At 44.6% G+C, this 21910-nt stretch overlaps 1 protein-coding gene across 2 annotated transcripts in view; it reads right to left on the bottom strand.

Moving 5' to 3' along the window:
* LOC147712346 (uncharacterized) overlaps positions 1–21910 on the bottom strand; it is a 171128-nt gene that overhangs the window by 21176 nt on the left and 128042 nt on the right. Inside the window, exons 5-6 of one of the 2 annotated variants that reach the window (XM_086923041.1) lie at positions 10495–10569; positions 2994–3092 (exon numbers count right to left, since the gene is read on the bottom strand). In XM_086923041.1, coding sequence (XP_086779167.1) covers positions 2994–3092; positions 10495–10569 — 174 coding nt within the window. The remainder of the gene's footprint in view (positions 1–2993; positions 3093–10494; positions 10570–21910) is intronic. The other variant, XM_086923042.1, reaches the window with a different exon arrangement.

Below are 21910 nucleotides of genomic sequence, written 5' to 3'. Positions count from 1 at the left end.
ATTTAAAGGAGCCATAGTGGACTGTTGTAAACTCTCAGGATGGCACTGCCTACATCAAGGCATGATATTAATCATTATTTTGCATGTTGGAAGACAGAAAGTTACTGATTCCCTGGTTCTTTATATGTGGGTGGTATTGTGATCTAGCAAGGCAACATTGGCGTTGCTAGTTGGAATGGAGCAATAGCGAATCCAGCCTCATAAATTTCACTCTGAGGTTAGATCAACTGTGTGAAGAAACAGAAACGGGACAACAGGAAGTTGGCATCATCAGTGACTGTATCTTTCCTATGTAGGGTGTAATGAAGTTGCAATAAAGGAAGTTAAGCAAGGAGTAGTTTCTTACCTGTAACTCCAGTTCTGTAGTAGGGGTATCTCGGTTATAGTCATAATCTAGGGAATAGTCCCTTTCATGTGCGTGGACCCTGGAGCAATCAAAAATAATCTCTTAAGCGGTCTTCAATGCAGTCCTCCATAGACACGCAGCGTTAACTGTGTACAGAAAATGTCCTTCACAGACTTCCTTCTTCCAGATCCCTGTGATTAAGGATTTTTTGGAAGGATTGAAGAAAGTGTTTCCTCCTGTTCGGAGTCTTTCGCCTTCCTGGGAGTTGCATGTGGTGCTGTCCAGATTGATGAAGGAGCCTTTCGAACCCATTCATAAGGCTTCACTACAGCACTTGTCATGGAAGGCGGCTTTCCTTGTAGCCATTACATCGGCCCGAAGGGTGAGTGAGATTCAGGCATTATGTTGTCAAGAACCTTATACTGTTTTTCATGCTGCTACGGTTGTAATGCATACTCATCCTAAGTTCCTTCCTAAGGTGATTTCTGATTTTCATGTTAATCAGACTATAACTTTACCTACGTTTTTCCAGAATCCTTCCACTCCAGCGAAAAGGTCTCTCATTCCCTGGATGTGAGAAGGGTGTTGAAGTTCTATCTAGACAAGACCAAGGATATTCGTAGGTCAGACCAACTGTTTGTTAACTATGGGTCGGTCAGGACTGGTCTTGCTACCTCGAAACAGTCCATCTCTAGGTGGATTGTGTCCTGTATACAAATATGTTACCAGAAGGCTAATAAGACCGTAGGAGGTAAGTCTAAGGCTCATTCCACCAGGGGCAAAGCGGCCACAGCGGCTGTGCTACGTAATGTTTCCATTGCAGAGATCTGCAGGGCTGCCACATGGAAGTCGGTCCATACCTTTGCTAAGCATTACTGTCTGGACTCTGATGTCAGAGCAGACGCTCAGGTTGGGCAGGCTTTGTTAAGAAATCTGTTTGCACAGTAATGGTGTTGTCTTTTCTCCACCGCCGGTTTGTTGTTGGGATGGGCTTGCCATTCTATTCACTAGATTATGACTATACACAGAGATCTCGTACTACAGAAGGAGTAGTTTCTTACCTGTAACTCCAGTTCTGTAGTAGGGGTGTCTCTGTTATAGTCATAAGCGCCCGCCCTCCTCCCCGGTGGAGAAAATGGTACTGCAATCATGCTATAGGCCTTGCTTTATACACCTTCAAAAGGAGTAGTTTCTTACCTGTAACTCCAGTTCTGTAGTAGGGGTGTCTCTGTTATAGTCATAAGCGCCCGCCCTCCTCCCCGGTGGAGAAAATGGTACTGCAATCATGCTATAGGCCTTGCTTTATACACCTTCAAAAATAACTGAAAGTAAAAGGAGTTTGCTGTGCATCATGGGATACCGAGGGGCTCCGGAGAGTTCCTTAAATGCACGGTATCCCTTTTCCAGACAGATAATGGCAGCCTATGGGGCACGTCTGTCCATTCCTTCCTCTCTATCATTCCAAGGATTTTGTGAAGGGGAAAGTTTCTCTATGGGTGAAACTTAGCAGACTGTATTAAATGTGATGATTGGTGGATATCCTTTGCATGTCTAGTTGAAGTACTGGACAGTGTAGCCCTGACTTTATAGGCTGCATTATTGTCTTTAATTTTCTCTTAAGTGTCTATGCAGGACTGCATTGAAGACAGCTTAAGAGATTATTTTTGATTGCTCCGGGGTCCACGCACATTGGCGGGACTATTCCCTAGATTATGACTATACACAGAGATCCCCTACTACAGAAGTGTAGTTTCCAAATTGTTGGAGGAAGTCACAGGACCTCTCCATCAAGATTCCCAACGTTTGCACGCGCAACAGCATGGTGGCTAGCATATAACTCTGACGATGCCATACCATATTTTGGCAAGTTCTCTACTTTTACTTGCAATCTTGATAATTAGCCACCTGCTCATAGAATGGAAACAAACCACTTGAAGCCATTACCCTAAAATGACATGTGTAGACCAGATTCAATACAGTCCTCTGTGGTCGGTATAGTATGGTCAAAAAATTGAAGAGATCTCTTGGTTTGTCATCTGGCAGGCATCATCTACTATTTCAGTTGTTTTCAGAATAGCAATCTCCATGCTGCAATCTGGGCTGGAATATGACTGATAGTTGATAAGGTTTCTTTTTCAAAGCTATTGGAAAGGATATAGTAACATGCTTCAATGACCTTCGAACACCTTCTTCATGTTTGCCACTGTATATTACTGTGGGTAGGCCGCAGTGCATATTCTTCCATGAGCCTATTCTTTTGATGATATTAATTTTTCTCCTTGTATTGTCCAATGGACCAGTATGGTGGCACATAGGTGTTTTGGGGTGGGACCAGAAACTTTAATTCCTCATCCCTTGTATGGCCCTGCACTCAGGACAATTTAGATTTTAGGATCTAGGTGAAAGCCTGCCTGTTTGAATAGAGGTTCTGTTCCATATATCGGTGAGGGAAACACGGTCAGCTATTGCTGCGCTCAATAAATTCAGCAGTCAATAACAAATTGAATTATCACAGAATACATTAAATTGCAAAGGACAGAGAGTGAATCAACTCTTTACACAGACAACGGATAGGACACACAAAATGTGCTTCCACATGTGTCATGTAATGCTTATGTTTCCAATAAGCACATCACTATTTACTTACCTGTGGAGCTTCTAATTTTTTCCTTTCTCTTGATGTCTTGATGCTTGGTGTAATAGGTCTCATCCTCATCTTTTATGTGAAACGACATGATCTCATATCCTAACAAAGAAAAATACATTTAAGTGTAATATCAAAACAGACATACCCATACAATAGGTGGGAATTTTATCCGTTAAGAAAGTGTGTGTTTGGCAGATCCACTTTTAACATCTTTTCAAAAGAGAGTTATACTGATTTGATAAAGAATGTATCTGGAGCGGATCATTTTCTTTCTTGAAAGCAAAGAACAAATCAAACTGAAAAGGTTACTTACCCAGTAAGCAGCTGTTCGTGGCATCTAGTGCAGGATGTCCCTTTTGATCTATCTTACAATACCTGATTTGGATAGGACCTTCTCTATGTAGAGTCTGGAGAAAACAACAAAGAGCCGTTGTGTTTTCCTAAATGGTTTAAACCTGTCATTGCAGTACACGAGGGCTCGCGTAACATCCAAAGTATGGAGATTCGGTTCCGCAAGTGAGTGAGGTTGTAGGAAAAATAACAGGCAGTTCAATGGTTTAATATGGAACTGTGAGACCATCTTAGGAAGGAATTTGATGTTTGTAAGGAGGACAACCATATCCCTGTGTATCAGGAAGAAAGGTTCTACTAGTTAGTGCCTGAAGCTCACTGACATGCCTGAGTGAAGTGATAACAACCAGAAATGCTACCTTCCAAGAGAGAAACTGGAGGGGTTTGAACGGAGGGCCCATGAGTCTTGTCAGTATAATACTGAGCTTCCATGTCTGGGCTAGTGGGACCCAAGGAGGAATGCCTTTCTTGAGACCCTCCATAAAAACTTTAATAACTGGAATTCTGAAGAGGGAGATGTGTTGCCTGTTCTGAAAATAGGGGGCTACAGCAGCTAGGTGTAATCGAATTGCAGTTAAACTAAAACCACAAGCCTGCAAGTAAAGTAGGTAGCCGACAATATCCTGCACTTTGGCTGCTAAAGGGTCAATGTGTTTTGAATGGCAGTAGAATACAAATCTTTTCCACTAGGCAGTATAACAAGCCCAAGCAACAGGCCTGAGAGCTTCTTTGAGAATGCTCCAGTGGAAGATTATGGTATCCAAATGCTAGGACTTCAGTAGTCAGATCGCAATATTGAGAGACCTAAGGTCTGGGTGCCTGATTTCTACATGGTTCTGCGTGAGAAGGTCCAGCCTGTTTGGGAGCCACCGAGAGTTCGAGCAGAGTGGTGAACCAGGGTTGTCGGGCCCAGGTGGGAACTACCAGAATTAGGGTGAGAAGTCTGCCGAAGCCTACGAACCAAAAACAGAAGTGGTAGTAGTAGTAGTAGAGAAGGTAAACCGTAGGCACATATCCCTGACCAACTAATCCATGGTGCAGTGTTCTGGACTGTGGGTGAGGGAACCTAGAAACGAAGTCTTGGCATTTGGTGTTTTCTGCTGTGGTGAAGAGGTCTATCTCAGAGAGTCCCCACTGGCATAAGTACTGGAGGAGGACTTGGGGGTGGAGTTACCACTCGTGGAGTTGTTGCTGCGTACTACTTAGGAGGTCGGCAAAGTCGTTGCTCACTTCCAGCAGGTACTCCGCGAGCAGTTGGATCTTGTGACAAACAGACATACCCTCCCCCGCCCATCCAAATGCTCTGGGCTAGGTGACAGAACTGGGAAGATCAGGCGCTCCTTGCTACTGAAGATAATACATGGCTGTTGTAGGAAACTGGGCTTTTGCTGCAGTTGTCCCCCCAGTTTTTTCCCCCTTTGTAGCTACTAGATGCTGATTTCCGACTCAGACAGTGCACTGAGCAAGCTAACCAGTCCTCCGTGCCAATGCTCCTTACCTAAAACAAGGTGACATCTAATTGTTCTACAATTGGCTAACTACTTTAGCACCCCTGTTAGTCCCTAGTAAATGGCACCCCACGTACTAAGGGCATGTGAGTTGAAGAGGGTTCTTAAGGGCTGTAGTATATCTTATGCAACCCTAAGGAACCCACATACAAATTCCACACAGACTGCCACTGCAGGGTACGTGAAATGGCGCAAACATGAATGAAAAAATGACATGACACACTCCTAGGTGTCATACCAAAGTCACCACATCTTATATATGCAAGTCACCCCTATAGCAGACCTTTGAGCCCTAAGGCAGTGTGTATTATGTTTTACGTGAGAGCATATCTGCATGAGCATATATGCCCCTTTAATGTCTAGATCTATTACTAAGCAAATACAAGGAGATGATGGACAGGGTGCTGAAACTTTTCAGACACTAGCCCCCAGTCACAGACCTGGGTTGAATCAGTCATCGTTCTTTAGCTCACTTCGCCACCCAAGTTCAGACCCAGCCATATACAAATCAGTCTTGACCCCATCCCTCATGGAACAGTCCAGCCCGAACTACCAAGCCAGGTCTTACCTGGACTGGAAGCAAGCACCCTGGGACCGGTTTCGGGGTAAACTGAGGTGGCATGGTGAGCAGAACAACAATGGATTTAACCCAGATCTATTGAATGGGGGTGCATGTTTGATTTGCTCTGCATTTTGTCCATCCGCGGTGTGTTTTTTGCTTTCTTGCCCTAAGTGCGCTGGGTATTCCTAGACGTGGGTGCCTGGCTCACTGTGTCACTGGATTCAAGCTAGCCAAAACTGGTCCCAAGATGCTTGTTTCCGGTCCAGGGAGGATCTGGCCTGGCAGTTCGGCTGGACTGTTCCCATGAGGCATGTCAAGACTGATTTGCATACAGCAGGGTCTAAACTAGGTGACACGGTGAGCAAAAGAACAATGGATTTAACCCAAATCTATTGCCAGGGGGTGAATGCTTTGATTTGCTCTGCATTCTGTCCATCATCTGTGTCTTTTGCTAGATCTATTACTAGACATTGCAAGTGAGCAGGGAAGCCACATAAGGTATGTCCTTTGCACTGGTCAAAATGAGGTCCCCAGCTACATAATTTCTTCATTGAAACATATGGTGTTTGGTATCAAACACCTCGTTTTAATAAAACCACACTGAATCTTCTAGTGTGCTGGCTGACTAGTGCCTTCAAGCCTGCCACCACAGACAAGTTTCTGATCCCCTAGGAGGTGAACGCTCTGCTCTCAGAGGACAGAAACAATACATGCTCTGGAAAGAGGTGTTATTCTCTTCCTCCCCAGAAAGGCTTGTGAATCCACATATCAATTCAGGAGGCTTTAAAGGCCTCTGCCGCTTTTGATATGTGACTCAAGGCTTCTCCAGACAGGGGAGATGCCACTCCCTGCCTGGGGCCATCTGGCACCAGGACAGGCAGGAAAATTAGCAATGCAGGAGGCGTGTTGCACTGCCAGGCTGGACACACCTCTATGGTGAACAGCCTGAAGTAAACACAAACTTAGAAATTCCACCATCTCTTGTGCGGTGTTCAGTCCAGATACCAAGGCAGAGGAAAAACGACCTGCACGTCGAGGGACTTCAGGGACAGTGAGTCCCACATTGTGAGGAGTCCAGCTGTCCTCTTTGCCCCAGTGTAGCAGAACGCAAAACAAAGTGAGTCTTCGATCGCCACCACCCAACGCCTCCAAGTACCTATGCACCCACACTCCACAGCCCGAGTCTAAGGGAGGCGAAGGTGTCAAAGGAGGTCCCCAAACCCCCAGGAGCTAAGCCCACCCTTGGGATTACCCAGATTAGTCACCACATGCAGCCTTTTTGCAGGCCCACTCCAACCGCAGGGACTCCAGCACAGGAGCCGACACGAAAAGACACCACTGCACCCATGCTCCAGAGCACGAGGAGAAGTGCAGCAAGTGTATCCCTCTGTGCTCGAGCATCTCAAGGGTCGAGCCCTCCCTGTGGCTTCCCGGACTGGTCCCCCAGTCCCACCTTGAAGCCTCTTTCTGACCGGACTATTCTCCAGTTGAAGTGTATGGACAACCAACGCCGTAACATACTTCTGCACCCGGAAGCCCCCGAGTCTCCGGAGGTGACTTGTTGGTGTGGCCTTGGACCTTACCCCATACTTTCCTTAAGTCCTGGAGAACAATCCTGCAAGTCACTGTTAAAGGCCCGAATGCAGTACGTTTTCTCCCATAGGATAACATTACCTCACCCAAAAATTCCAGTCAACTTTAGAAAACTGTAGAAATTCATAACTCAAAAAGTACTTACCTGATGACCTTGGTATTTAAATTCATATAAAAGTATGAGTTATTTTTATAAATTGGTGTTGGATTTCTTTGAGTGTATGTCTCCCTTACTGCCTTCGTGTGTGCAATAAATGCTTAGCTACCCTCAGATATGTCTAACTGCTTGCCCACACTAGCACAAAAGAGAGCAGTTGTGGTGTCAGTGTCATTTGTGCCTCTGTAATTCCTTTGGGGTTTGCCTGGGATCTTTGAAAAGTGTACCTCTTTTTGGTCCACTGTATAAAGAACCAGCTTCCTACAGCTGTCATGTTGTCCGTTTTAATAAGGACTACCTTGCCAGTCAAGTGTGGAAGAAAAGCTTTCAACGCAAGGTTAACAGCTAGTAGTTCCAGGTAAATGATGTAGAGACCCTGATGACTGGGTTCCCACTGGCCTTGTACAGTCAGGTCCTACACCTGCGCACCCCATCCAGTTGTAATGGTCTTCTGAGGAACTGGGCAGAGAAAAGGCGCCCATACAACAGGTTGTTGGTGTTCCACCATTACTGAGAGCGACAAGTGCGGCAGCCGAACAACACTAGATCTTCTCAATGACCCTCCCGCTTGTGACCACTGCTGCAACGGAAGCATGTGTAACCTGGCATGGTGCAATATGGCAATACAGGAGGCCATCATGCCGAGGCGTTGAGTGACTGTCCTGATCGTGACTTGGTGGTCTGGTTCAAAATGAGGGATTAGTGTCTGGAAGGACTGTATTCTGGCAGTGTTTGGATGAGTTATGCCAGCTTCTGTGTTGAGGATTGCCCCAGGATAGGCTGTGTGAGGAGGGGTTGGAGATGGGATTTTGTAACGTGATGGTAAACTCTAGCTGGTGAAGGAGGCTTATCGTGACCTGTGTGTTCATGGAAGTTTTGATGGGTGGCACTCTTGATGAGCCAGTAGTCCAGAGAAGGAAAGACATGGATGCCTGTCTCAGCAAATAAACTGCCATCACCGCGAGGCACTTGGTGAACACCCTGGGTGCATCGGGGACCCCGAAGGGGATCTCTTCAAACTGGTAAGGCTTTCAGTTAACTACAAACCTGAGATACCGGTAATGGGCTGGGTGAATTGGTATGTAGAAATAGGAATCCTTCAGGTCGAAAATAGCCAGGAAGTCACATTGTTGTTGCAGCGGGAGGACATCCTAATGAGTAACCATGTGAAAATGCTCTGATATAATTCATTTAGGGGCTGGAGGTCCAGAATTGGTTGGAGGAAACTGTCAGAAAGTCTAGTCCTTTGCCTTGCTGATGGTGGTGGACAAGTTCTACAACCCATTTGAAAAGGAGCGCTTGGATCTCTTCCTTTTGTAGGTTTTGGTTTTCTGGGGAGAGTTTGTTTGCGAGGTGGAACGGTGGGAGGCATGGAAATGAGCTCCAGATAATAACCATGTTGGATAGTATCAAACACCCACTGGTCGGAGAGGACATTCGGGAACCTTTGTAGATGCCTCCCCGACAGGTGGTGGCAGCTCAGATCAGTAGCGGAATGGCGTCCTTCATATCGCCATGAAGGCATGGTGGGGGGACACAGTCTGGGCATGGAAGAAGGCCCCAAAATGCCCATGTGGGGCAGAGGCCGACCAAGAGTCGCCTTGCTGAAGCTGCAGTCGTTAACCTGAGACAAAGAGAAAAGAGGGACACGATCGAGAAAGGAAGGGAAGGAACCCATGTAGACTGAACAGAGCACCATGATGGTGTTGAATCAGAGCACACGTCGGCCCCAAACGGTGGAAAGAAAACAATTTAACAATGAAGTCACTGAGCAGCTGCATTACTAGCAGGATCAGGAGTCACAGCTTCTTCTAAGAAAAACAACTTGCAAACATTCAAGCCCAACACTAGTTAGCAGGAGTATGCCCACCATGTCTAACAGTCAGACATGCCTGTGGAAGAGGTGTGGCGCCGCGGCTAGGGCGACTGACTCCAGAATCTGGGGATCACGGTTCGATCCCCGGCACCGGCGACAGATTAGCCCAGCACCATGTGACTCTGGGCAATAGCTTGCTTAATCTTCCCGACGGCCCCCAGCGCCTAGAGACCCTTACGGGTGATTGTGCGCTTTACAAATGTGGATTATTATTATTATTAAACTCATAGTTTTTTGGACCAAACCGTAATCTTTCGCCTACCTAGTAGAAGGCTGTTTGAGCCATTAAAAATGGAGACCTTCACACCTGACTCCGAACCATCTCAATAAGTACACAAAGCCAACTCCTGGACTTAAAGAACCATTAATTTCACCCCACCAAACAGCCAGAATATTAGCTCGCCGCACTTTTAATCATGCAAAGGATTCAAGCAAATGGCATCCGTACCTTGTTACTGTTTGACTGGGTCCTTCCCACTCTAGTAGTTTAGAAATGCCCCTTAAATCCCAGCTGGATATTTCTTCAGCTCAAATACGCTTACAGGTGAAGATAGTTTATAGACCCTAAAATGATATACGGAAGCCAGAGTCAATAGTTTGTATAAATGGGTCTTATTCTATGCGGATATCCTCTGGGAGTCCTGTTTAATTGCAGCTAGTGAACTACCTCCTACTTCCTACGTTTCTCTCATCGAGGAACATCACTTTCAGATATAAAGAGTCCCAGCATGTTTGTAGGTGAAACAGGTGCTGCTCTGTTAGGTGGCCCATAGTGTGATAGCTCTTTCAATACCACACCTATCTCGTCGCACGCAGGAAGTGCCGCTACATGGGTAATCCTGCCTCTTTTGAAGCTTTGAATGGTATTGTTGGGCAAGAAGGAGGTTGCTTCCAGGTTTAACATGGAAAAGGTAGCCTCTAACAAGAGAGAGACTTTCATTGTAAAAAGTACACATTCGGGCAGCAAATCTTTCCCACCAAATGCTGATGTTAAAAAATCCTTTTCACACCAAAATAAGGCCTTACAACCAAGAAACATAAAAACAAATGTAAAAACAATTATTAAAACTAAAAAAAATGACAAAAGGAACAGAAATACCCATCTTTTCTGAAGATATACACCCAAGAGCAAACGCAGCCCATGCTTGCAGGAAACATTAAAAATGGATGTTGATAGGTTCCCATCATTTATCACTGACATAAACAAGAAAGCCACTTTATATAATTATTCCTGGCTGTACTGTGGTGAAGAGCAGACGTGTAATGTCTCTGAACTCAGATGAGCGCAGAATCTGGACAGGTTTAAGAAATGCAGCAATGTAAGAGCATCTGTGGCATGCTGAGAAAGTCTCAATGACTGACCAACATCTCTAGGTCCACTATGAGGGAGACTAAGTCGGGGTATTTATCATCCACTTGCAGCACTGATGGGCTCATGGGCAGGACGACCTCACCTGGGTTGGGGCCAATTCTGCTTTCTTCGACCTCTTCATCACTATTTTCAATTAAAATTAAAACTGGCTCTTCGTCTGCGCTCATGCAAAGGAAAATCAGATAGAGCAAATTAGAAACTGTAATGTGTTCCAGAGATAAACAAATTGGCATATTTAATCACAGCAAGCCACTGCAAAAGTTACTTTTAAATTAACAATGTGAAAAGAATATTTGGTCCCATTGATTTAGATTAGTTGTAACTGTAAATGACATGTTTTTAACTCGAACGAGATTACAGATTTTATTTTTAGTTCTGTGACGAACAGTTGAGCTTTTCAACCATAAATCCTTTTCTGTATAGTACAAATGTTTAACCTGTTCATATTTCAATATGCTATGTATAGTAGGTCGTCATGCATTTTGTTTGACAAATTTCAGATTGAAGCCTGGACCACATAAACGGGGGGTGCAGTTGGATTAGAGACATCCTTGCAGCTGACATTTGGATGGAGTGAAAATGTGTCACTACCTGCATAAGAAAGTCATGGACTATGAAACCACGACAGACAGAAGAAGTGGGCTGTGTTTGCAGCATCTTTAAAGAGTGACAGTCAGTCAAAATAGCTCTGCTTCCGCACACTGCCTACAATGTGTATTATTACAGAGGGAACTCTTTTTACTTCTTGTGGAAATCAAAGTACATTTTCTTTGCAGAAGTTACATAGCATATATAAAATGAATACTGTTGTGTTTTTATTTCCAAATACAATACACAGTCTGGCAGAGATGATGCCTTTATTATTTTAAAAATGTTCCTACTAGTTTAAGACCGCACAGGTTCCTCCATCGGGCACTTACATGAATGCTTTAGCTATGTTGCCTTTATAGTGAGTGGGAGAAGCTGGCCTGGTATATGATGTCTACTAATGTAAATGGGCACCTTCCACCAGTCCAGACAACCCTTACGGTGATTTAAGAGGTCTCAGACAGCCTTAGAAAGCTATCCAAGTGGTAGCTGCACGCTTAGTCTAGAAGGAGTGAAAAACAACTTGTTTTACCAGAATGCAATCTTATAGTATAGATTAAATGAAAGCACTTCCACACAGAGTATTATAAAAATATGTATTTAATATACATCACTATCTAGTACTTTATAGTATCTCCCACATGGAGATAGACACAACGCACACAATACTAAAGCAAAGAAATCACACTAAATAGCACTAACACACAGTGGGCCCGGGGGGGTCAAACCATATACTAAGAAAGTGGTATAAGAACCAGTGGACCCTGAAGAAACCCTATGGAAGACAGAAGGTTAGAGAGCCACCCCACCCGTGGATAACGTGGTACCCAAGTTGTACCTATCCCAGGGAAGCTAGGTGTGAACTGGGGTCGGAAACCGCTGTCAAACCCTATGGAGGACTTCAGGAAAGTGCTGCTGCTGGAAGAGGAGGAAGTGTCCGGAGGAATCCAAACATGGATTCTTGAAGAGGAGTACTTGAAAGCAGATGGGACAGAGTCTATGCTACTCAGTGGTGACAAGGATACTTGGAAAACGAATGTGCTCCGATGTCGGGTGCTTCAGGAAAGATGAAGGTGACATTGACTCTGCAGAGGCAAGGACCAGGCTACACTGAGGACGACCATGACCCGAATACTAGCTGTCCCACAAAGGATGTTGAGTGCTGAGGGGTCAGTGTCCAGCGGGAGCACCAACAAGCCTTAGCAAATTAACCTCTTGCGCGGACCTCTTTCTGACTTCATTCTACAGTAGTGCGAGCTTAGTGGCGGCAGAGCCTCTAGGTCCTAATTACGTTCTTTTCCACCTCCCCACATTAAAAATAAACTCCTGGAGGGCTCTTGTCTCAGAAAACGGAGGGTTTTTTGATTAAGCCCCTCCTCCCCAGTCTGCCATGGACCTTCTGTGTGAACGAAGGTTAAAGTTCGGTTCATAATCCTGCTCCTCCCACCAGACGATGTGGAGCAAAGAGGGCGGTGTTAGTTTCTTTCTTTAATGGGATGTTTTGGGAAACAGCACCGCTCTGGAAAAAAACGTTTTCTTGAAGAGAAAATCGGATCTTTTGTTTATGTTCAGATGTTTTAGTGCACAGTGGCGCCCTGCTGTTGGTTTAGTAATAGAAATATGATGTATTTTTTTATTTAACAAAGTAAAAAGCAGAACCCTGCAACGGTTTTTCAAAACCCTCCTTAATATGTTACCCCGGTCACCTCCTACCCCGCAGAGGACTGGAGGCTAATCCGCTCCATCTTAGGTATAGCGTACTATAAAACCAGAGGGCCGCTGCGCTGTGAGGCTATTTTCATCTCTCGGTTAACATCGTGGAATAGCATTATGGATCTCTTAAAGTTGAGTTTGTAAACTGAATGCAAGCTTTTGTAATGTTTAAAAATGCTTCTGTAATTACGATCTTCATTGTAATTTGCATGCCCAGTTTATTTTCAGTTGTTTTGTTATAAAACATTAACATAAGATAATTTGCCTAGCAATACAGACGTTACAGAACCGGTATTGTTGACCTACATCTATATACACAAATTAAAACGTACATATAATTAGTCTACAAACACAACAGCACTTACTTCTTGTTCTGTTCTATATAAACATCATACTGCATATCATATATTTAAGGAATAACCTTCCCAGTACTACCTGCTCGTCTCTTCTCACCTATATCCACTGACCGCACATCTTGCCCCTGCCCTGTCAAATAACCTCAAGACCACCTGTCGCCGCTGCCTACTGAGCCTTATAATCCACTCACCTGCTGCGATATTCAAGGACTCCTCCACTAATGTACCCAGTCCTATTATGTAACCCCTCCCTGTCTTTCAATTCGACCTCTCCCTACCCAAGAGCACGCTGCGCTATTGGCAAATAAATACAGTATTTCTTTCACAGATCATTTATTTCTAGTGCTTTCTATACAGGTTCTTTGCAGGTTGTCAAAGGTCGTCTTACAGACCCACAATGCCACTGCACCACCTCACACAAAATCCGACCCAAGGAAGCATGCCACAAACTCAAAGAGCATGCCAACGTTGAAGTAATTTCCAGGACACTCTGAAATTTTAGGAGAACTTTTCCCACACACAACAGTGTGATTTGCCTTCTAACATCCTAAATGTATTTGCTGGCATTTAATAGTCACATTAAAAAGGTGAATTTCAATAAATATATGCATTGTAATTAAGAAATAAAACGGTAACAATTACATATGTGGTTCAAAAACAATATTTTCTAGCAAAAATGCAATTTGAGCATGGCTGGTGCTGTTGTTTGGATTTTAATGGCAGTTTAAAACTACACCTGTGATGCAATGGCTGGGAGAGACGCGTTTTAAGGGGATGCTAAACGGGTGGCACAATAAGTGCTGTAGACCCAGTAGTAGCATGTAATAAACAAGCTCTGACTACATTTTGTACCACTTTATTGGGGGTGTCCAAGTAAATTAAATATGCCAATCATACGTAAGCCAATTTTACCATGTTTTACGGAGACATCATAATCACTTTAGCACTGGTTAGCAGTAGCAAAGTGTCCTAAAAGCCAACAAAAACAAATTCAGGAAACAAGAGGAGTAAAGGAAAAAGGTTTCGGGTAACCCTTAAGAAAGGGCCAACGCCAACAAGGTTTTAATGTTCAACATTCAAAAGCAAAAGTATAAATGCAGCTATATACTATGATGAAGGAAAACGAAGTGCAAAATGCCATCGCTCATATAGAAGTTAACCAATTGCTCAAGTGGGCTGACAAACTGGCTTACGATGTATGCTATATTCGGTGGAAACAAAATATGTAACAGAAAAAAGCTTGACAAAAATCTGTAAGGAAGTATATTTTACATATAATTTTAGTAAAATCAAGAGAAAAACATGTGTATCTTGTGAGGTAATTTATCCTTCATGTTGTTTAAGCCCATAACAGAAGCGATTAAAGTTGGGGACATTGGATGAATTTAGCAAGTTTTGACACAGCAGTTTAGTGTTTTAACGCCACTAGTCCCGCCAAGTTCTGTTATGCTGCGTCTCTGTTGTCCCGAGTGGCACTCACTTGATGGTCTCTTCTGTTTGGTGCTTTATTAAAAATTGGTCTTTGTTGCTTTTCTTAGAATACTGAGTACAATGCCATATTGAGTTTAAAACACGTTTTCAAAATGTATCTGCTGATCAGACATTAACCACACATTCAATAGATTCACAATAATACTATAAACTAGGTCAATAAGCATCCTGTTCATAGAAGCATTGCAGTCTATGTTCTCCTTTTGCCTAGTTCCTTATAACATTGCTCTGTCACTTTTCTTTGCGGACTCCTCGTTGGTTTGCGCTCCAGATACATCACTTCCATTTTTTGCTCATGAGCACGGCCAACTACAGTTTCTTTACACTGTAGGTGTTAATATTTTCCTTTCAGAAATACTTCTTTTGTTTCCTGCTCCTGTTACACTGTGGGTCCCTGTTCCTATTACCGTGCAGCATTTATTTAATCATCATGGTACCCGCTTCACGGGCCGCCGCCGACATAATTTACAACACCAATAACTCCAACTCTCGTAAATGCGAGATCTTTTGCATTGTAAATTCTTGTTTAATTTGATATAATCATGGCATGTGCTCAACTTTCCTATTTAGTTGGCTTGTAAATAGATGAGTCAAGGCCCTCATAAGGAAGTAAACTGCAGCTTGCACATCCACTGCCAGTACCAGCACTGCCATTGACAGTGCCAACACAACTACTAACCATCATACCCAATACAAGAATCACATTTTAGACTATTCCATGCATCCAAAGCTATAAGAATGGGTTAGGTGGCAGGCATTCGTCATTTTTAAAGTGCTTTGAATTATTAAATTACAAAAAACAATTTGATGGACAGAATGTAGATCAATGTCTTACATTCACCCCAGTACAAGGATCTGGGCCTAAATCCATCGTTTTTTGCACTCCACACCACCCTGGGTCAGATAATGGCGTTATGCAAATCAGCTCTGACCCTGTGCCCCATGGGAACAGTCCAGTCCGAACTACAACAGCCATATCTTTCCCAGACCGGAATCAAGCATCCGAGGACCGGACCGGTTTCGAGGTAACACCTCTCATCAGCCCGGCTAGCTTGACTCCAGTGGTGTAGAGGCTCTGGGACCCACGTCTGAGCTACCCCAGTACACTCAGGGAGAAAATTACAAAAAACAATTTGATGGACAGAATGTAGATCAATGTCTTACATTCACCCCAGTACAAGGATCTGGGCCTAAATCCATCGTTTTTTGCACTCCACACCACCCTGGGTCAGATAATGGCGTTATGCAAATCAGCTCTGACCCTGTGCCCCATGGGAACAGTCCAGTCCGAACTACAACAGCCATATCTTTCCCAGACCGGAATCAAGCATCCGAGGACCGGACCGGTTTCGAGGTAACACCTCTCATCAGCCCGGCTAGCTTGACTCCAGTGGTGTGGAGGCTCTGGGACCCACGTCTGAGCTACCCCAGTACACTCAGGGAGAAATTTACAAAAAATAATTTGATGGACAGAATGTAGATCAATGTCATACATTCATTCACCCCAGTACAAGGATCTGGGCCTAAATCCATCGTTTTTTGCACTCCACACCACCCTGGGTCAGATAATGGCGTTATGCAAATCAGCTCTGACCCTGTGCCCCATGGGAACAGTCCAGTCCGAACTACAACAGCCATATCTTTCCCAGACCGGAATCAAGCATCCGAGGACCGGACCGGTTTCGAGGTAACACCTCTCATCAGCCCGGCTAGCTTGACTCCAGTGGTGTGGAGGCTCTGGGACCCACGTCTGAGCTACCCCAGTACACTCAGGGAGAAAATTACAAAAAACAATTTGATGGACAGAATGTAGATCAATGTCTTACATTCACCCCAGTACAAGGATCTGGGCCTAAATCCATCGTTTTTTGCACTCCACACCACCCTGGGTCAGATAATGGCGTTATGCAAATCAGCTCTGACCCTGTGCCCCATGGGAACAGTCCAGTCCGAACTACAACAGCCATATCTTTCCCAGACCGGAATCAAGCATCCGAGGACCGGACCGGTTTCGAGGTAACACCTCTCATCAGCCCGGCTAGCTTGACTCCAGTGGTGTGGAGGCTCTGGGACCCACGTCTGAGCTACCCCAGTACACTCAGGGAGAAAATTACAAAAAACAATTTGATGGACAGAATGTAGATCAATGTCACACATTCATCCCAGTCCAAAGATCTGGGCTCAAATCCATCGTTTTTTTGCACTCCACACCACCCTGGGTTAGACAATGGCGATATGCAAATCAGCTCTGACCCTGTGCCCCATGGGAACAGTCCAGTCCGAACTACAACAGCCATATCTTTCCCAGACCGGAATCAAGCATCCGAGGACCGGACCGGCTTCGAGGTAACACCTCTCATCAGCCCGGCTAGCTTGACTCCAGTGGTGTGGAGGCTCTGGGACCTGCATGTACAGCCAGTAAGGAGCATAACTGTTGTTGAGCTGATGTCTAAATTAGAAAAACAGCACCTCCATGTTACAGTCTGTTGTAAGTGGCAGTTTTAACAATTAAGTGCTGCTGCCAAGCACCAGAAACCACCGGCTCAAATAAACCACTGCATGTACAGCCAGTAAGGAGCAACTATCAAAGAGAGGCTTTCATGTGCATAGCAATTTTACATTACATTTGTAGAGGGTGCCTTTGCAGACCGTAAATGTTATTTTTGTATTGACAAAACTCAAATTGTGATTCGGAAACATCTTACCGAATCACAATTTGGATTTCAGAATACATAACAAATCAGTATTTGGAAGTGGCGTGATAAGGGCGTCATTTTCAGATACTGATTGCTAAAGGTATGCATTAATGTTTTCCTACTGAATCTGGTCACAAAGCATCAATGTTTTATAACTCCTTAAAGGAGGTGGAAAGCCATTTGCAAGCGGGAAGGGGTTCCCAAGGGACTCCTTCCACTTTATGAATGTTGACAAAAAGGTTTTTAGGACTAGGCAGTGGTATGTAGTCTTATAAATATCATTAGTCAAAAAGCTTACAAATCCCTCATGCGATCACTGCCTATTCCTATAAAATGTGTATTTTTTTTAATCATCCAGTTTTCCATTTATGACAATGGGATGCATTTGAAAACAAAGATTGCTTTATTTAAAAGCAATCCCAGACATATTGGTCAGCTGACTCCAGCATCCCATCACGCCTGTGACTAGCCAATTGTAGTGGGTCACAATTAGCAACGTACCGCAGGCATATTAATAAGGTAAGTCGAATTGCGACCCACTACACTTCGGTATTTTTGTGAACCAACCTTTTAATGCATAGGTCGGTGTTAGAAATTGGGTTTCAGGTTGGTAGAGGTATGCACTCTGTCCAAGCAGGAACCACAATCCTAGTCAGGGTAAGTCAGATACACTCCCTAAATGAACCCGCGCTCACCTTCTGGCAGCTTGGCACAGAGCAGTCAGGCTTTCCTTAAATGGCAATATGTAAAGTATTTGTGCAACACTTCAAACAGTAAAACTGTGAAAATAAAACACAAAAATATACCAAACCTAGTTAGACAATTAGAGCTTCGTTTAATGAACAAAGCAAGACCAAAACAACAAAGATCCAATAAATATAACCCGAATAATGAATTTTTAAAGGATATTTTGAAATATAGTGCTTTAAAGCACAAAGCTCCAACATGGTCGCTCTAGGCCGGGTCAAATCCAAAGGTTCAGGTTGACCCCAGTGGAACACGGTTTGGATACATAGAATAACCATGTCCAATACTTTGTTGCATCATCGACAGAGACCTGAAACTTGGAGCTGAGGGGGGAGATGCATCAGCGTCGATCCCTTCGGTTTAAGGCGATGCGTTGTTTCCGAGTCCCAAGTCAGAAATGCGTGGTCGGCGAATCCCAAGATGGAGGCAATGCATCGCGGACGAGCCGCGAAAGTCGAGGGTGCACTGGGAACTAGGGGAGAGGTGCCAATCAGTCGGCGATGTGAGGTCTTCTGTCCTTGCAGTAGCAGCCATGCATGGCGTAGAGGTCTATGCACCAGTTTGGGCCATGCAATTACAGCAATGCGTGGATTTTGGAAGTTGCTGCACTTTAGAACCACTTCCAAGGGCCCCAGACTGGATTGTCACCACTTCCAAGAGCAAGAATCTCAGATGGCAGAGTTCAGGTGCTGGTGATGAGTAAAATGAAGCCTTTGATGTCCCGACACTTCCAACACGAGACAATCAGATAAGCCCTTTGAATCACCCTGGTCCTGGGGCAGAGAGATGCAGGTCTAGTCCTCACTCCCAGGCAAGAGTTCAGCACTGCAGAGCAAGAGTGCAGCAGAGTGGGAGTCCTTGTAGAAGCACTGCAGTCCTTCTTCCTGGCAGAGTATCCAATGGTCCAGTAGTGTAGTAAGTTGGTGGTGTGAGAGGTCCAACACTTCCACCTAGTAGTGCCTTGAAGTGGGGGAGACTTCAAAGAGGCCTTTTATGTGCACAGTGTCCCTACCTTTTCAACCCTGGCCCCTGAGTAACTAAAGGGTTGTATACACACTTTGTGTGTAGATAGGACAAAGCCTTTTCAGGTGTGTCAACTCCTATCTCCCATTCTGGGCAGGATGGGTCATTAGTATGTGGATGTCTTATCAGTCACACATAATCTCCCTTTGTGAGCAGCTTTCTGGAGGGAATTAAAGTCCAGCTGTCATCCACCCCAGAGGTGTATTAAGACAGTCAGAAGGCACTAAATAGCTAATTTAAGAAAATACCAATTTTTTTAAAAGTGGCATTTTCAGAATTACAATTTAAAAAATCTGACTTCACCATAAGTTAGGACTTTAAATTGTGATTCCAGAGACACAAAACTTGGGGGTCCCATTGCTTCCCAATTGGAACTTGCACTTAAAAGCTATACTAAGGTAAACCCAATGTTAACCTATTTGCGAGAGAGAGAGAGAGAGGCCTTGCAGTAAAGTAGTCCTCTCACTACTACGACATGGCAAACTTAAAAGTACATGTCCTACTTTTTAAGTAGACTGCATCCTGCCCTTGGGCTGTCCAGGGCCTACCTTAGGAGTGACTTCTATGTATTAAAAAAGAAGGTTTAAGCCTAGCAGGAGGGCTAACTTTCCTGGTCGACATGGCAGTTTAGAATTGTCCACACAGGCTCTGCAATGGTAGGCCTGAGACATGTTTAAAGGGTTACTTAAGTAGGTGGCACAATCAGTGCTGCAGGCCCACTAGTATCGTGCAGCAGGCCCACTTGTAGCATTTAATTTACATGCCCAGGGCTCAGGTAGTGCACTTTACTAGGGACTTATAAGTAAATCAAATATGTTAATTGTGGAGAAGCCAATGTTATAATGTTTAAAGTGGAGAGCACATGCACTTTTAGCACTGGTTAGCAGTGGCAAAATGTCCAGAGTCCTAAATCCAGCAAAATGGAAGTCAGCAAAACAGGAGGTCATACGGCAAAAAAGTCAGGGGAAAACATGCCAAGGATGCCAGGTCCAAAAGCCACTTTGCAAACTACCAATGCATTTGGTAGAAGTTGATGTGCAAATTGCGACCACTTCAACTGAACCATATTGGTACATTTCAAATAAGAAAATCGCAAATTGGAATTCGTTATTGGTCGCTTCATGATTTCTTACTTGGAAATTTAGTACATCAGGACCTTAGAATGATGACTACTCAGCACCAGATAACGGTGTATGGCTTGTTTACACAGCACCTACGTGGACCCCATTTGCTTGATTGACCTGAGATGCTGACTAACAGAGCGGGTGACAATGGAATGTGTGCTACATCAGAATTTTATGTATGTGTTTATGTTTCATAAAGCACAATTTACCAACAGAGCACAAGAAGTCGGTATGCTTCTCACATTCAATTACTTATTTATTTAATTATGTAATATGTGTTTCGCAGATTTCCTAATTTTGTCTGATATAGGAGCTGATTTGCAAGACTATGACTCAACTTATTTCATATTACATCATGTGAAATGTGATAGCTGCGGGAGACAGGATTAGAACTAATCAAGGGAAGCTGGAAGATTGGAAGACAGTCGCAAATTTTCTATGTGAGGTCAGATGAACCACCAAAGATTTTTCATAGTCACTGGCTACTTGCCATGGCCTCCCTGTGAGCTTACTGCTCTCTGGCAAGCTTGATTGGTGCCCAGCAATATTCCACATGGCCCTTTATATGGGTTTAAATACTTCTTTTGCAGGAATGCCAGCATTCCCCCCCCATTGGCAGGTTCTGACCATATCCTTGAATTCTCCTACCATTACTTTGGTTTGCCTAGACCTCTGTTCCAAGGACTCAAAAATCTTCAGCAACAGCAACCAAAAAAGTCATCAATGTAGAGGTGTTTTGTAAAGTGCTAAAGCTCGGCCATGATCCCTCAAAAGAAGGGAGTGTCATGTTTGAGGCGGTCGCCGCCCGAGGCTCCTCTAAGTACATACAGAAGACCGCGATCCTCACTTCCTTGCGGAAGTTGAGATGCGGTCTAGTCTTCCTTGGTACCGCCTTCTCTGCAGCAGCGCTTCCGGGGGAATCCACTTATCCTCTGCAGTTCTCGCCGGCTAGGCGCTTTGAATTCCTGAATTCTTCACGAAGTCCTGGCTTGAGCTGCTGCTCAGAGGCACGGCATTCTACAGGTATTCTGAGGTCGCGTGTTGCCTGCAGCGCCCTCCACTTTCGTTCCTGTTGCCTTCAGGAGTGCCTTGCCTGGTTCTCTCTCGCTAGGCTCCTCTTGGTTGCAGACACCTCGCACTGGTGCGCAAACGTTGGGGGGCATTCCTTATATCTTCCCTTGATTCCCTAACTCAGCACAGGAGTGCTTTCTACACTTCGCACTGGTGCGCAAATGTTGGGGGCATTCCTCATTCTTCCCTTGACTCCCTAACTCAGCACAGGAATGCTTTCATATATTTGTTGTTATCGCGCTGGAAGCTTTTTACTTTGGGTTTAGTCTTTGTTCTCGTGCTGGAAGCGTTTTACTTTGAGTTCTGACACCGCGCTGGAGCGCATTGCTGGGGGACCTGTCACCGCGCTGGAGCGCATTACTTTTGGGTTCTGACACCGCGCTGGATGGCTTGCTTTTCATATACTATGTGGCATAGGAGCACTTGCATTGAATGTTACTGATCACGCTGGAGCACCAGTTCCTCCTTAAGACTTCCAGGGTATTGGTGTTTCCGCTGTCAGGTAGATACCCATCTGTATGTGCGTAGAGGTGTACTTAGGACTTGGTGATGTGGGATTCTTCCTAACCGGGTCTTCCTTTCTCTCCCTGCCAGCCAGAGTACACGGTTCTACCAGAGATGTACCCTGCTTAACAGCAAGGGCTCCTTTACATCGCCTTTAGCTTCCACCCCTGATTCCACCTCGTCCC

This window comes from Lissotriton vulgaris, chromosome 5, assembly GCF_964263255.1.
Source record: "Lissotriton vulgaris chromosome 5, aLisVul1.2, whole genome shotgun sequence".
Taxonomy (NCBI): Eukaryota; Metazoa; Chordata; class Amphibia; order Caudata; family Salamandridae; genus Lissotriton; species Lissotriton vulgaris.
This window is presented reverse-complemented; position numbering and strand designations above follow the sequence as displayed.